Source organism: Epinephelus lanceolatus, chromosome 19, assembly GCF_041903045.1.
Source record: "Epinephelus lanceolatus isolate andai-2023 chromosome 19, ASM4190304v1, whole genome shotgun sequence".
In the NCBI taxonomy this organism is placed as follows: Eukaryota; Metazoa; Chordata; class Actinopteri; order Perciformes; family Serranidae; genus Epinephelus; species Epinephelus lanceolatus.
The window spans coordinates 16,722,960-16,739,781 of NC_135752.1; the positions used below are offsets into that span (position 1 = coordinate 16,722,960).

A 16,822-nucleotide genomic window follows, 5' to 3' on the forward strand; every position below is an offset into this window, starting at 1 on the left:
TCTAAACTGATAAATAGCACTACAGGTAAGGGGGGAAATATGTGTTTTTGATTTGGAAGTGAACTGTCCCTTTAAATGAACTTAAAATGCACTATAAAAGCTTTTTTTGGCAGGCGGCGGTAAATAGTATTTATAAATGCGAAAAAAAATTGCTACATTAACTGAGCTGAGATTTCCACATGTTTGAATGGCCTGTGCTGACCAGATAAGACAATGCTTGGACAGGGGCAGCGCTTACAGGGAAAAGGGAAAAAAAGCAAAGGGCCGGTGGGAGGGGTACAAAAGTAACTGTGCGCCGCCCAGGCTGCACACAAAGTTTGGGAAGTCCTGACATCGTTACATCGCTGAATGCGGCCACATCCTCGCCCCTGGATTATAAAGCCTACTTTATTCGAGTCAGCCACCCTACCTAAAAAGTAAGTTTTGTGATTTATAACTTTGTTCTCACTATGGTTTTTCCACTGGGATGTGTGGTCTATTTTATTTCCCTGACAGAGGGCACTAACTCTTTCCTTAACCCTCGACCGGTCCGGCTTATGTGTGTTATGAAATGATTAACCGATGCAAAGATCATATAACAGCAGAAACTGCTTAACAGCCTATTAAAACAAGGAGAAATACGTATTTAATGAGTTTCATGTACTATTTTGCCTAATTAATTATATCATTATTAATTTATACGTATTTCTTAGTGCACTCAAATGCTTGTTTCACCAGTTTAATTCCTATTTTATTCAATTGTAAAGTATATTTTCACAGTGAAACACATTTTTCTCCTGCAGTAAGAAGAGCAGGGAAATAACGTGACAGTTTCCCCTTTGGAAACACATAAACAGTTTACACAGGCTCTTCCTTTCCCTCTATATGAATCATATAACAAGAGCAGTCTCCTTCTTATCTGATCTCGGCATTGTGATATTATTTAAAGAAAGCGATGCCGTAGTGCTTCCTGAAAACAGTGGGCCAGAAGTTAGTGACCAGCAGATAACCCTTGGGTCCAGACCCTCATTGTGCACCAGGAAGGCGGGCAGAAATATTGTGGGATTGTCTCGGGGGGGGGGGGAAATCCTGTCATCCTAGTGAAGGAATTTAAGACATGTAAGCAACTTTGTCCTCACTGACACTGTTGAATATCTAAATGACCCCACACCCTTTGTGTTGTTGCATAGAACCAGCATTTAATCAGATATCATAGGGCACTTTTAATGTTAATGTTCAGTCATCAATAGGCTGCTTGTGATCACATGTATTGTTACTTACCATCTGAGAGTTTACAGTATGTGTTCTAACCTTTCCATGGACAACAGGAAATAGATTTGCTCGTTTTATTGTTGTATGAGTATGAGAGGAGTCACATGCATGAGACAGTCACAGCCTTCTCAACCGTCACATTTCCTCATTGATTCCCAGCTCCTTTTTTTTTTTTTCCTTGACCTTACAACCTTTTAAAGACTGGACTCATCTACGCCTCCGCTGCCACAGTCACTGCTGCTCTGCCACGAGACAAGGACACTTCAACCTCTGCCCAAGTATCTTCACACCCCAGAGATCCAGACTCCACCAGCACCTCAAACTTCAACTTTACAGAGATGAAGGGTCACGTAGCATGGTTTGCCCTTCTTCTGTGCACGGCCGTTGCAGCCTCTGGTGAGTGCACCAGCTTATATTCGGTGTTTTCAGAATTTAGATCTTATGATACTGGGTGTCAGGCTAAAAAAATGCATTTATTGATAAGTGTATAACCTTAGACAGCAGAGCATAGGCCACTGGATTTAGTGGATTTGGAGGCTCATGGGCATTATTCTAAAGTTCAAAGGCAGATATTAATCTTGTCCTGCTCTGTTTTTTTTTCACATAACTTGATTCTGATTGCTCTGGTGTTTTTTATTGTTGCACGCTAAATCAGGATTTTACAACCGGTCTGTGGAGGGGGGGTTATGTGCAACACAGCTGCTGTGAGGTCTTTGGGCTTGAATGATGGGCTATCCTTACATCAGCTCACATTATATAGCATATTTTGATAAAGTAGGGAGATAAATGTGATGACACAAAACCTATGTAGCTCCAAATGGTATTCAGACTATCGAACCGCTAGAGCACTCTCAGGAGGGCAATTGTTTGTGAAGGTTTTCAGGTTTTAGCAATAAAGAATATTTTATTTCAAGACAGGCGCAGGCACAAGAAACGAGAGAACATGCGGGGCGCTCATAGATTTTTGTTGTGATCCTCCTCCGTTGGCCCCGTCAAACACTCCCCTCCTCTGGTTGCCTGTGGCTGCCCATATCAAATTCAAACATGTAATCCCTACAAGGTGGCAAAGGGATCTGAAGCCCTCCCTGTGCCTGCAGGCCATAATCCAGCCTCACACTCTTACCAGCGCTCAGCACTGCTGCTTCGGGGTGTTTGGTCTGGCTTCCCTGCAGCAATCTGGCATTTGGGGTGGCAGCATGGCCACATGGCTTTCAATTAATAACAGAATGCTAATTCATTTATTATTTTGGATTATTATTCCCTTTTTGGGCACATATGTTCCAAATTGAGTGACCTTATAGGTTTAGACAAACTGCACCATGAGAGAGTACAAAATGTGGACTTTTCTATAAGTACTAATAAAAGAACAATATAAACTCTTTGTTATAAGTAGCTTTTTAATAACTGAGCATATAAAACACAGTTTGCGGACTCTAAATGCCAGAAAATAAAACATAACGCACCCTGCTGTTATGTAATGTAGTTTTTAAACATGAACTGTCAGCAAAATAAGGTTGTCTGAATCCATTTTTCGATGATGCACTTGAAGGTGAAACAAAAACTTCAGAGCCAAGTAACCTTTTTTCACACGCCGTCTATGCCTATAAACATACACCAGCAAAAAATAAACTGGCATTTCCAACTTGCTTTTTAAATAAGGCAAATTGGCCCTGGCAAGCATACATCACTTTTAAGATTACGTGCCAGAAAAACAAGCCTGTTTGCTGAATCTGCCGCCGGCACTGACCTACTGTATGACAAATCACAATATTGCCACAAGTGCTAAACACCGTCTCAGCAGGGGTGCTGGTGGCAGCGATACAGAGGTATTTTTTGGCCAACTGGCAGACCTGCAGAGAGTTGACCTCATGTAGCTTTCACCACAGGGGATCAGTCACACTGTCTGCCGGTGGAGTCTGCGAGGAGCTGTTTAGCTCAGCTTTAATTGCCTCTGTGACACACAGTTCTGGATTCACTATCATTTTATTTCTTTCTTGAAAGAGGTTCCAAGGATTTTCTTTTGCTCTTCCTCCTATTTTTTTTTTTTCGGCTACAGCAGCTTTAGGAGACGTCCCAGAGGGAGCTGTGACACTGTTCTCACATGGCGGGGAACTCTGACCCTGTGTACTGAATGTTGAGGCGTTAATCAAAACATTGGTGTGACGTGTATGAGTCCCTCTATCTCAGGCATTGTTTATTCGTCATTATAAAGTCCTGTATTGTCATATTAATTTGCCATTTTCTCTGACATTGTCTCCTGGGCTTAGTCCTGTGTTGTTGTCGAACAACTGAAGCACAAACATCAGTTGTGACACACTGAGGCCAAAAGTGCACTCCATACGAAATCAAATTTGCACATTCCCACACTGAGTAAGGTGCTGCAAAATAAAACAGCACCTATATATTCACTGGGATTCGAGGTCTGTTTGTTTAATAGCATCCTCGCCAGCTGCAAGTCACTGCGGGAGCAGACACGATGTGAAAGTTCCTCAAAAGAAGAAGTAAACACAGAAAAAGTAAAAGTAAATCACAAATAGCCTGCAGCCTGCAACAAATCCCACGACACTCTCGGCCAGTTTCAGGCGATGGTATATCGTGTCTTACTTGAGTTCAGTTTTGCTTTGGCTTTATTTAAACTTTTTATATGTTTAACCCTCAGTCAGCTCCTTGATATCACTTCTTGGCCATATATACAGTATATGTACAGATATCCTCGATAAATAATATATATGATAGAAACATAACCTTGCCAAATGACCCAGAAAAGCCAGCAATGTCTAAATCTGAGTTAGAGACCCATACTTATTTATCCTCTGAAAACTGAAAACTTAATTCTTCCTCAGAGCACCCCCCTGGCCTGTTTTCTGTTGTCATGCATTTATTGATTTTTGGACAGAAGCAGTACAATGACTGGAAATTTAATGGGTGAACTGGTGTTGTGCAGTTTCAACACTATCACATTACTTATCAATAGTTTGTCAGTGATGTAATACTTACATGGCGGAAGATAGAATCACAATGTTTGTCTACAGTAACTTTCAGGTAGAAAACCCTTGTGTCACACACTTAAAATGAAAGAGAGCTGAGAAAACGCTGCCTGAATTGGGCAGTTTTTAGCCACCTAAAAAAGGGCTACTAAAAATGCAATTTCAGTTTAAATGTTCATGATATTTGGAATATTTTCACTGCTTTACCTTTTTTTTTTTTCCGGTGGGCCGCTTTAGGTCGCTAAAATAGGCTACATTTTGCTGCAGTCCACAGCTATACACTGCAACTTCCTAGCTGGTACATTTTGTCTATAAAAGACGCTAGCAAAGCAACACAGTACAAAGAATAAGCACAGCAGAAATGTCAAATAGGATGGACCACCCTGTTTTAAGTATAGATCTTTAAATTAAAGTGAGATATCGCATCAGACCACCACCTGCTAACGGCCAGGCTGAAACTCAAACTAAAGAAGAACAGCACGGAACACACAGGAAACAGGAATAAATCCAATCTAAGTCTGCTAAGGGAAGAATGAATATAAGAAGACTACAGCGTGAAACTCTCCAACAGATTTGAAGTTCTGCGAGATCTACTAGAATGAGAGAACAGCATTGACAAGCAGTGGCAACCTATTAAAGACACTATAACACCAACATGACAGGAAGTCGTTGGCTACAAGAAATACGAACACAAGGAGTGGATATCCGCCGAAACCCTACAAAAGGTCGAAGTAAGGAAAGAAAAGAAAGTTGCAGTAACAAACAGCCACACCAGAACATCCAAAGCAAAGGCACAAAAAGAATACAACAATGCCCACAGAATGCTGAGACAGTGTTGTTGTTCTAATACCAACCGATAGAAATACTCGTGCTCTGGCAGTCTTAGATGAACTATCTTCCAGATAATCCGACCAATTATGCAAAATATAAAGATTGTACTTGATGGAAATTGCTGGATGGCTCACAGCCTTCTACAGCAATATCAGAGTAAAAAACTGTGGTTATGCAATTTAAGGCCACCTCTAAAGTTCTAACACTCATTTTCTGTCTGCCTATTTAAAACCACAGGCAAAAGAACCCAGACACAGCTCTTAATTTTACCCTGGAATTTGACACGAGATCCTTGTTTTCATCAACTCTGGATTATTTTTTTTTTGTTTGTTTTTTATATAAAGTCACCCACTGCCTTTCTCTGTCAGTCCCTGAAATTCTCTCTTTCACCTTACACCTTGATTATTAAAATTCCGTATGTGCTCAGATCAGTCAGGCCTTTCTTTTCTCATCTACGGCTCATCCATAATCTCTGGACAGGCTTCTGTCAGGCTCCAATAAAACAGACAACATCACACCGGTCTTAGTTTCACTACGCCGCCTCCCTGTGAGGTTAATTGTGTTTAAAATTTCGCTGTTTGTTTTGAAGGCCTTACATGGTCCAGCCTACGAGTTTATCTTGGAGCGCAGTTGTTTAAATCCCCTTAGTATTTAGCAGGGGTATTTGTTTGTGCCAAGATCATACAGGCGCTGATGCCTTCGCAATAGCGGAATTAATTCGCCCTCTCTAGTTGGCCAGCTGAGTTCTTCCTTTTCTATAAAATATGAAAGACATTTAATGTATTTAATTTTGCACCTTTCCTCATGGCTGTGATAACATCTTCCACAGACAGGCCAATATAAGCTACATAATTTAGTCCTAAATACATTTTTTGGTATCTTTTAAAGAGTAGCTGCAATAATTTACTTTTCCTCATCCATAAAGCTGGGAACAGATGGAAAGGAATAGTCAAAGTCAGACTTTTAGTTTGTTTTATGGCTCAAACTCCAAAAAACTCCCATCATGCAACCCAACAGTGTCTTTTATCAGACCTCTGCCCATGTTTTACAAGCCCCACACCATCAGTTTGTAACACAGGCTTTCTGTCATAAATTTGCTGTCTCCAAATCAGGGCGAGGCCATATATCCATATTAGATCAATGTCGTGATATGAGACTAGCTATCGTTTTAGCCTTTGGATATTGTACGTGTTGTCTTTTCCTGATTTTAAAGGTATTACGGTAAAGTCATGTAATTTTCTGAAGTTACCAGACTGTACCAGCTGTTCTATTATTTTCCTTTACACACGTAGTATTCCCACGTATCTCTTTTCGCGATATCGATATCAAGTGTGGGGTGGGGGGGTAAACTTGAGGTAGCCTACTAGAATAATATGATCAATTGCTTTGTCAGTCCACTAGATACATTTTGTTGCAAAAATAATGGCTGAGGTGAGATGAGCAGACTGAAAACTTATCTTATCAGATAAAACAGATGCTGCGAACGTTTTCCTTTGGGAACATAATTTACAGTTGAAAAAGGTAATAAATCCCAATAAATCGCAATATATTTAATCATAATACTCATCATATGGCAACATATTTAAAATCGCAATAATATTGTACCGTGACTTAAGTATCGTGATCATATCGTATCGTATCGTATCGTGGATCCCCTGGTGATTCCTTCCTAAGTGTTGCAAGAAATATACTGATTCATATTGCCCTGCACTACTCCAAATCCAACCCAGATGATGTCATCAGGGTTATTTCTAGAGACACAGATGACATTTTCATATACAGTTGTTTCCACAGGCCTATTATTAGGGCTCCACATGGTGAGTAAACTGATCCTCGTGTGTAAAGTGGGTTTATGTCCCTTTTATGGTTTTTAAATGCTATAATTTTAGCATACAGGTGTTTTTCCTAGCTTGCATTGCGAGGATGATTGGCCTTTAAAAGACATAAAGAAATTGAAGTTCTCCGCTTTTGTCTGCCTAACTGCTTATTACATGGGAGTTGGTTGTATAGGACCCCCTCAGGAGAAGATTTGAAATGTTGTATTTTCATACCACTTTATTACTGCAAGCACAAAAATGGCTGCCACTTAAGCCGGCTGTAGCAGTCGGGCACACACGCAATTATCTATGCGTCTGACTCAAGTCTTTGTATTTAGCGATTTTTATCCACTGCGTTCGCAGCGTTTCCTGGCAGGGAAGTAGTGTTGAATATGCCCCTTTTCGCAACAACTTTCCCAGTGGGAGCCAGGCATCATGATGTCGACTGCCAGACCCCCTGCTGCCTCCCTGCCTACCCCAGAGTCTCCCTCCACGGGCTGAAGGAAAAGCACAAAAGTGATTAGCGAGCCGCTGGAGGGGAGGAGGGACCGCTGTCTGAGAAATGGATCACAAAGAAGGAAAAGAGAGCAAGACAGACAGACACAGACAGACAGACCGACAAACCGAGATAACAGAATTCATAAAGACTGATTCATGGAGACAGTAAGGGAGTGGGGGGTCAAATTTATGTGACTGTCAAAAAGCAGATAAGTAGTTCAGAGGGAAGATGTGGGGAAAGAGAAGTAAATAGGGGATTAAAAAAACACAGATAGGAAAAAGGACAAGACAGAGATAAAGGCTGGGAGATATGGAGACTCAGTTAAATGATAAGTGAGAAAAATGAGTAATTAGACAAACGATAAAGGAAAATACCTAAAGGAATAAAACAACAGCAATAGGGTGTCAGGGATTTAAAAAAAGAACATGAAAACAAGAAACAAAGATGACAAAGGTTTCTCGGAAGGCGTGCTGTAGTAGAAAAAGCCACAGGCAAAAAAAAAAAAAAGGGAAAAAAAAAAGTCATGTTAAAAATGGCGTTGAGAGTCAAAACAGTCCACTTCCCCTGTTTTACTGTAGTGAGCCAGCTCTGCCTGCAGTCAGACTGGGTGGCAGGGAGACGCGACCACTTGTCGCTGCCTCAGACCGATTTCAATCTCCTTCAATGTTATGCCCCTCCCAAATAACAATCCATTTCGGACTGCCTTGCTTTTCCTCTGTTTGAAAACAGAATGCAGTGTGAGAGAGCCTTGCTAAAGCCATGTTCCTCTCCCCTGCTCGTTCCCACATGATTTTCACCAGCTAACACCTGACTGTTTATCAATGTGCTTCTTGCATGCAGTGTGGCATATAAATAATCATATCTCCTAAAGGAAAAAAATACAACTGAATGGCATGTCTGTTTTCAGTTTTGAGTTACAATATATTCTGCATGATACATGATGCTAAGGGGCTATTTGTTCCAGTGTTTGTCAGTCTCTTTCTGATATAAATTTTGGAAATAAATCCGGGAATTATCAGCATTTGTTTTGAGTAATAAAAATCAGGTTAACTCAGATAAAAATGATTAATCCTACAATCTCAAGTTTCAGTATTATTACGTTTTATTACTCTGAAGGCTAATCTGCAGCACACTCAGCAGCTCTTTTCTGTTATCTCCCCATTTTTCTTTTCGCTTTCTATTACCACAAACATATTTTAGGCTGTCCTTGCCACGAGAGGACGCTGGTCTCTGTAAATTGTATTAAACAGTGTCCTCATGCGGAAAACATAAAAAAAATAATTTGGGGGGAAAAGTCTGAAAAAGGCTGAAAAAGATAACCCTTTCATACTGTGTGTATATATATATATATATATATATATATATATATATAGTGTCTAGTCTTTACATAACTGGCTCTCTGGTATTCTAAATGGCGCTCCTGCATTGTTTTAATAGTCTGATTCTGAGTAATGTAAGTACAGAAAGAGTTTAGTATGTATGAGGAGGTTAGGAATCTATAATGCTCATCATTATAGATCATTATGGCTTTTTGCTGTATCTTGTCTGAATTTCTCCTGAACATTATCACTGTGTGACTACAAGGTCTCGCGCCCTGCGGCCCAATACTTTTCATTATGCAGTCGCATGAGCACTGAATGGCTCATTAGTAGTGGGCGAGATAAACGCCTCGTCAGCATGGCGACCACTTATACTCGTATCAACATAGCCACTGTCTGCGCAGATAAGGCATGGCATTATGTACTCTTATCTCGGGGTCTGTCTACCCATGGTCGACCCTGGGGTCTGCACAAACACAGGAAATGTACCTGGGCAGAATCTGCAGGGGAAAACTCTCTGTGGTCAGCTGAGCTCACCTATGACTCGAAGTCAAAGGTGCTCAAAGCAGGGAGGGCTTCCGATCTTCTGGCAAAACAAAAATGTATTTTATATCCTATGTCTTCATTGCACTGAAACTTCATTCACCACTGACTTTAATTAATGAGGGTATTATTATGCCAGGCAGAATCGGCCCCTTAATCTGTCCCTGGCAGAATAGCTACGGACAAAATGTTCTCAGCTAAAATGTCAGCACAAATGCTTCATGTCATGTTTTTGCACCAACGAAGAGCCTTTGAACTTCTCTCTTGGCCTAAAGGAAATCCCAACAAACCCCTTAAATAGCTTTTTACAGCATGCTAATGCAATGTTGTTGTCAGTACTTGGCATTTTTCTTTAGGAGAACATACTATTTTCCTGCATAGACATACTCTGATTTCTAAAGTGGTCAGTGTTGTGCAGTTTGAGTGTTGTATAATGGCAGAACCTCTTGATTCAAGCACTGGGTGGGTAGTTTTCCTGTTGATTCAGGTGCCACTCCGGTCAATCTGTATTTAGAGAGCTGAAATCTCTCTCTGATATCTGACTGTGTGTGTGTGTGTGTGTGTGTGTGTGTGTGTGTGTGCAGTGTGTGCGCATGTTTGATGTGGTGAAAGAATCCTCACAGGGTTTGGACACTGTTTTTCCATTTGCTGGTACTTTTTGTGATATGTTAGAATGCAGACTATGTGACTCAAAGAAAAAAAGCCTTGAGACATCTGACAGGTTATTTTAATCTGCTCACACACTGTAACTACAACAAATCCAACACTCAAATGCGGGATACTTAATTTTTTCACTGACGCTGGAGGGAATAAAGTTGTACTTGTCAAACACTTCTCCCCAGTCCAGACACCTCCATTAGTTAAATACTGAAAATGAAATCATAAACTTGAAGCCATCTCTGATCTCTCTGTGAGATAATTCAAAACCCTTTATGTTCTTAGAGGCTCAGTAGGTTTTTTTGTGGGCATATATATTTAAAGATATTTTTCCCCCTGAAAGTGTATAATCTGTATTTCTTAACTGATCAAACAGAAAAAAGGCTGCTTATACTGGTGTCAACAGCATCAGGAATCATGGTTGTTGTCTTGTTTGAGTATATTAAAAGAGCCGTCAATCAATTTAGCGGCAGCCTCTCTAATCCTCCGCATTGCACTTTAGAGGTTTGTCATTCTTCCTCTTTCGTGTGCACTTGGCTTGCGGATTGTACTTTTGACTTCACTCACTTTAAATATGTCTAATAAATCACAGGGCCCTCATTGCTATGCCACCCTCGTATCGGAAAGCATTAATATTTACTGGCAAAAATCAGTCAAGAAAAACGAGCTAATCTCTGTTGGTTCTCCACGAAGCATATGTTGTGCTAAGCTACATCAATCTTGAATGATTGGGAGCAACCACTGTGCAATGAATCTCTAAAGCTTCAATCTGCTTTGGTTGCACGCAGTTAGCATGAAACTTGCTAAATTAGTCTGTCTATCCACCAATTAACACTCAGATGATTAATTGTGTTTTGCCAGTGCTCTTTCGGTGTATTCAGGGGAAAAAACTAACCTTAAATATGAATGGAAAAGATGTACTATATCCAGCAACTAACGGTGTCTGGGATATAATAGATCACCTGAGAGTGTATGTGAGCATTAACAGAAAATTGATGGCATATATTCTCCATGTCTGAAGCTGCTGCTCGCTCGTAAAAAACACATGTACGATCACATTCATGTGCAAAGAATATAGAATGCCTAATTACTAGCAGCAGACAGGGCACAGAGTGAGTGAGTGAACAACGGAGGAAGTGAGCCACAGACCCTCCATAAGCCACCGTTGGACTTGTTGTTCCGCTGGCTTCCGACAACGATGAGACGACGGACGAATGGCTCCCAGAGGTGTAAACAGAGCTAGTGTGAAGACAGGCTGTCTCCAGACCCGCTATCACATCCTCAGTTCCTCTCCAGCAAACATTGGACGCAGGACTTGGCACACACGAAAAGTCTTAAGCCATTAAACTGACAAGACTAATCAGCAAATTTTTTGGAACAGAATTTCGGGACTTAGGAGAGGGAGGTGAGATGGTCAGGAAGCTTGTGTGCTGTATGGTGTGTCTAATGTGTAGTATGCAGGGGTGAGAGGCCAGGGGACAGTGCAGGCCCCTGCAGAGCACTGATAAGGGCTTGTTTACCTTCCTGTGGATGGTCAGGCCTCAATCTGCAGTTGCGGAAACACTGGGACAATAGGTGTGTGTGTATATGTGTGTGTGTATGTGGAGTCGAGAGAGAGACTTGAGCCAGCCTTGAAGCTCCCCTTTCCCTCTCCGGCTAACTCTGATAGGACCGCTGACCCCTCCCTCCCCCTTCCCCATCATGACTCCGTCGCCCGACCCTGGACACAAACAGTTTACTCTGCCCCAGGGGACCAAGGGAGACAGTTGGTCTTGACGTTGTCTGCTGTCAGTTTCCCCTCCTGTCGCCCCCTCCTTCTTTCTTTCTTTTCTTCAAATGCAACCATGCACTGTAGCTCCAAGTACTGCAAGTTTTCCTTGTGCATCTAAACTCCAGGCAAGTAGCTGATGCTCTTTTCCACAGTGACTTACAATGAGGGGAGGCATAAAAGACAGGGCATGAAATCAAGTCTGCCGGCTCGCTTGCCTGAGGTGAGTGAAAAGGCTGCTTGTTATTGGGCCGCAGGTACTCAATCCCTTGAATCTAAATCAACATTTAGTTAAGGTGTGATAGAAATTTAAAATTCAAGGCCTCGCCGCCGCCTGTCAGTACTCTGCAATGCCGGCACAGCGCTGATGCTCAAAGTTGATGCAACAGTGATACAGACAGGTCTTTAATTTGCTGGCAGAAATAGCGAGCTGACAGAGAGAGCACTGGCAGCAGCACTAACCGCAAACCTCGTCCACCATGTCCACCAAATTCACCATTTTCACACGCTGTGTTCAGAAAACCCTGTAAATATGGAAAACGTAATCACAGAAAATCACAGCAGTTCAAAATCTGTCTGAATCTTTCAAATCAAATTTCTTAGTATTTAGATTTTCAAGAAGCATTGCAGTATCTCTGCGTATGATGTCTTACATTTGTGGGCTGTTCAGAAAGAGGGGAGGCAACCGGAGGCAAAAGTACTATTCGGACGAGATTAGTTTTACATAAGGATGTGGACTAATGTCGGTTTACCACAGGATGTCTGTAATATAAATGTCCGATTCACAGGGGACAAGAAATCTCCGTAACTCTACCAGAGATGGGAGTGGTAACTCGGTTTGCGCCCTGGCGTCACCTCCCTGTCAACATGTGCGTGCTACGTTGCTTCCTGTAAGCATCAGCTGAAGGATAATAATAATTAATGATTAGCCCAATATGAAATATTGCCCATGTTCAGGATTGTGTGTACACAACGATTAGCAATATGGATTTATATTAGGCCTACCTAACACAACCAGAAGTCTTGTCGCTCTGAAAAGTGCTTTCTTCTTGACAGTTTTGATTGGTCTCCCACGTAGGGCTATGTGATCATTAGAAGAATGTCCACTCACGACTGCCGACAACACCGAATGCTTCTTCAGGTGCCTCCCATCATCGAAAAAACACGTAGTTGTAAACGCGTAAAAATGGTTGTCAACAGGATGTGACGAGATATTTAAATACATTTTTACAGAGGATCGCATTCGCACAGGATTAATATTATCCGAGGTATTTTCTCGGGTAATTGCCGTAATTTTTACTGACATTATCTGTAATGATTACAGACATGGCGCATTTGGACGGGACTAAACTCCCTGGTAGTAATTACTTTGCCCCAAGTCTCCATGTTAAACTAATCCCGTCCAAATAGCACTAAAGACTACCAACACTGCACACATGCCTGTGATATACACTGTTCACAGCTGTTTCAATTGATTATATTGAGAAAGAACAAGGACCACTTTAAGTCCCAAAATAGTAGGAGGTACAGTCTAAAGTCTGGAGAAGTGAAGTCAGCAAATGTCAAACATTAACATAAAAGCGTTGTGTTAAACATGCCTCAAGTTGGATGCAGTTACAATGTGCAGTGACACCTTGGTCATGTTTTTAGCCACAAGCCAGATTTTAACAGCTTTTCATCAAACCTTTGGGAACAGCTGACCTAGTAGGTAGAAAACAGTAGCTAAAGTTAGCTAGCAGTTTATACTGATACGCATTTACTCACCCAGCCAAAGGCAAGGCATTAAATGGTAAATGGACTGCACTTGTTTGTGCATTTCTAGTCTTCCAACCATTCAAAGCGCTTTTACACTACATGTCACATTCACTCATTCACACAGACGTTTACAAAGCGGCGGCCGAGGCTACCATACAAGGTACCACCTGCTATTCATTAACCATTCACACTCTCTCATACACTGATGGAACAGCCATTGGGAGCAGTTTGGGGTTCAGTATCTAGTCGTTTAAGTCATAGACCAACCACGCTCAAAGTAGTTATAATCTGTGAGACTTGTATGCTTTCGTCGGCTGATAGTGACATGAGAAGGTCTGGAGGAAGAGGTCATTTTGTAACGATGATTGTGTCCACATCGGGCAGAACAGTCAAGTTATAGGAAAAAAATCACTTTTTTCCATTTTATATGGATCACACCCAACATGAATTGTAATTTTCTGATGATACCTGCTGCCTACAGGTTCATCCAACCCTTTTATGTAGTCATGTTCCTGTATTTCCTATTCACACAGTGTATGGATTTATCGCTTCGTGCACTCTAGCTGAATTCTTTGCATCATAATAGCTACATGAGAACAAGCTTTTGAAGAAATGGCCTTTTCTAAGAAGTGACTTCATATTAGCAGGTTTAAATTTAGTTCAGGTCATTTTTATTTCTGCTGACCAATTAGATGCTGTTCAAAACAGGAACTGATAATCAGATAGTCAGCCACATATACAGGAGGTGAGAAAAATGAACTGTGCCTCAACATGAATGTGCTTCTGCTTTCTCTGCAGTTACAGACGGTCAGGAGCCACAATGTGCCATTTCTAGGACACATGATGTGACTGCTCAATTATTTTTGTCTTATTTTGTCATATGCAAGTTGCTTGTATGGTGAATTAGCGGCTCATGTTAATGAGTAGTCCGACAACAACAGTTTCATCTCCTGGCTCAAGGCGTTCTGTTATCACTCCAGTCTCAGCCACTCAAGGTTTTCTACTTGCAGTTCTTTTCTGTCTCTCGACTAACAGACAGAGAAAACCCATTCCAGTTTGGCTGGATGGGTTGAAACAGATTCATTTTTCCTTATCACATAATGTAACAATAAAGCAAATGCTACCCTGAAGTTGGATTATGGGCTGTTAGCGTAATGTGATGCTTGTGGGCTGGAGTTGTGAAAGCACTGCTCACATACCCTACAATGTCTTTTTGGCCTTGCTAATGCCTCAGTGAGCGCCCACATTGTGAAAACTTATTTCCTAGAACATTGCTAACATTATAATGCCATTTGGTCCACCCAAGTTTGACATGCACGTGTTCTTTTTTACATACATGAGAGCCACTTAACATTTATAGCAAATCTTGTAATGATTAGGCAAGTCAGTGAGCTGTGTTTCACCACTCAAAGTCCTGAAGAAAGGTTTTGCATAGTGGTGGTGCATGTGCTCTCATTAGCATGTCATGACAGTTGCTAGGACTTGTTGCTTTTGTCTTCAAGCACTTTTGAGAAAAGCAGCAGCTAAAGAAGAAATTCAGGATGTAAGCACTGTGTGGGGCTACTTTGATCACTAATAATGATAAATCACCTCGAAGTCTCGAGTAACGCCCATGCACAGCCACCAACTTCAGTGCAGCCATCGTGAGCTCTGCATAATTACGTGGACAGTGAAACTTAATTTAGGAGGTTCAGGTTGGCATCCTGAATTAATTACCTTTTTTTACAGAGTGTTTTAATTTAAATCTTGAGACAGTGGAGATAACACTTTGATGAACACACAGACAGTCCTTTACTGGGAAGTTGTTGGTCAGGCCAGCTCTATAAATCTTTTAGTTGACTCTCTACAGCCAACTATGGGAATAACTATAATTAATACAACAATGATAAAATGTGACATATATCTCAAGCTCAGCTTGTGGGGCTTAGCTCTAGAGTTGACTCTTCATCAGTCTGAGCTCTACTTTGTTCCACAACTATAAGACAAAGTTAACCTGAACTGAGATAAACTTAACAAAATAGGCCTATAGGCTGATTGAAGTGAGGGTTGGGCTGATGATCCACTGCCGATGGCTGTCAGTCATCAACCACTGAGCCTGACATTGTGATTTAAAAGTCCCTACCCTTCTACACTTACACCGGGGTGCAGGTTTGTGGTGGTGCTAGTGGCATTCATTGTGTGCTCAAAAAGTAAGCTAAATAGTTGGCTGCCAGATGGTCGAAATGTTAAGTGGGATTTAAACTTGTGTACCAGCTCTATGCAGACTGTACACCGTAGCCTACACATGTGGCCTACGCCATTGTGAGCATTTGTACTTGTATAGTCAGCAGCAGGTTTTTTGTAGGGTTTAGTTAATTGAAAACACACATTAAACATGGCTAAATAGTGACAATTTTAATCACAAGTACACAAATTGGCTTTTCTGTACCTCGCAGCATTCACAGTCAAAGCACTTGTCTTTTGCTGGACACATTTTCCCCACAAATACAACATGCTAATGCTTTTAGCACAAGCCTATGGCAGTTTACCTTGTATAAATTAGCCTAGCGGCTAGCGGACTTTTCCACTACTCATATGAAGCCAAGAACAACAGCAACATTTAGCAAAGGTAACAGTACAAAATTTGGCTCCATTACAGCTCACAAGGTTCACTGTCAAAACAACTGTCTTATACTAAACATGTTTTCCAAACAAATACAACATGCTAACGTTATTAGCACAAGCCTATGGCATTTTACTTTGTATTGTATTAGCCTAGCAACAAGCAGATATTTCTTTTTCTCATATGAAGCCAGGATAAATCACATACAAGACTTAAATTGCTATATTATGGAGGCTTTATTGTCTTCACAATTTATTGTTTATTATCTGTGAAATTAAAGTAAATAAAAGCTTCCTTTCCACTGAGAGAAATGGTTTCAGCTTACAAAAATAGACAGGAGGCCTGCGTCACCACGACATGTAGTTACATTTCCCGGGAAGGTGCACATCAGCCTACGGCATATAGTACAGCGTAGGTTCTACTACGACGCAGACCCTTCGCTGTAGCTATGGTGTCGATTCCACTAAGAAGTATAAATCCTACTTTACCATTTTTAGCCACCATGTTTGTTGCTTCCATCATGAAGAGTTACCACCATCACTGATCAATATCGACTCACATTTTGTTTTTACTTCACTGGTAATGTTAAATCAAAAGCACAGGTTTTGGTGCGCAGGTCAAAATGTGACAAGCAGTGCTCCAACTAAGTTATTAATACTAAGGTCTGCAGAAACATTGCATGCAATAGTCCACTTTACTCCTCCTCTACTCCCCTCTCTATCTCTCTCATTCAAACATACACACACACACACCTTGGAGAGCACTGCGAGATCAGTCCTAATTGTCTTTGCCT

General features: G+C 41.2%; 1 protein-coding gene across 1 annotated transcript in view; it reads left to right on the forward strand.

The window, feature by feature from the left end:
- Positions 1-280: 280 nt before the first annotated feature.
- The window catches only part of eng (endoglin), a 53,041-nt gene continuing 36,499 nt past the window's right edge, over positions 281-16,822 (forward strand). The window contains exons 1-2 of the mRNA XM_033646906.2: positions 281-416; positions 1,452-1,647. Of these exons, the coding sequence (XP_033502797.2) occupies positions 1,590-1,647 (58 nt within the window). The 5' untranslated portion in view covers positions 281-416; positions 1,452-1,589. The remainder of the gene's footprint in view (positions 417-1,451; positions 1,648-16,822) is intronic.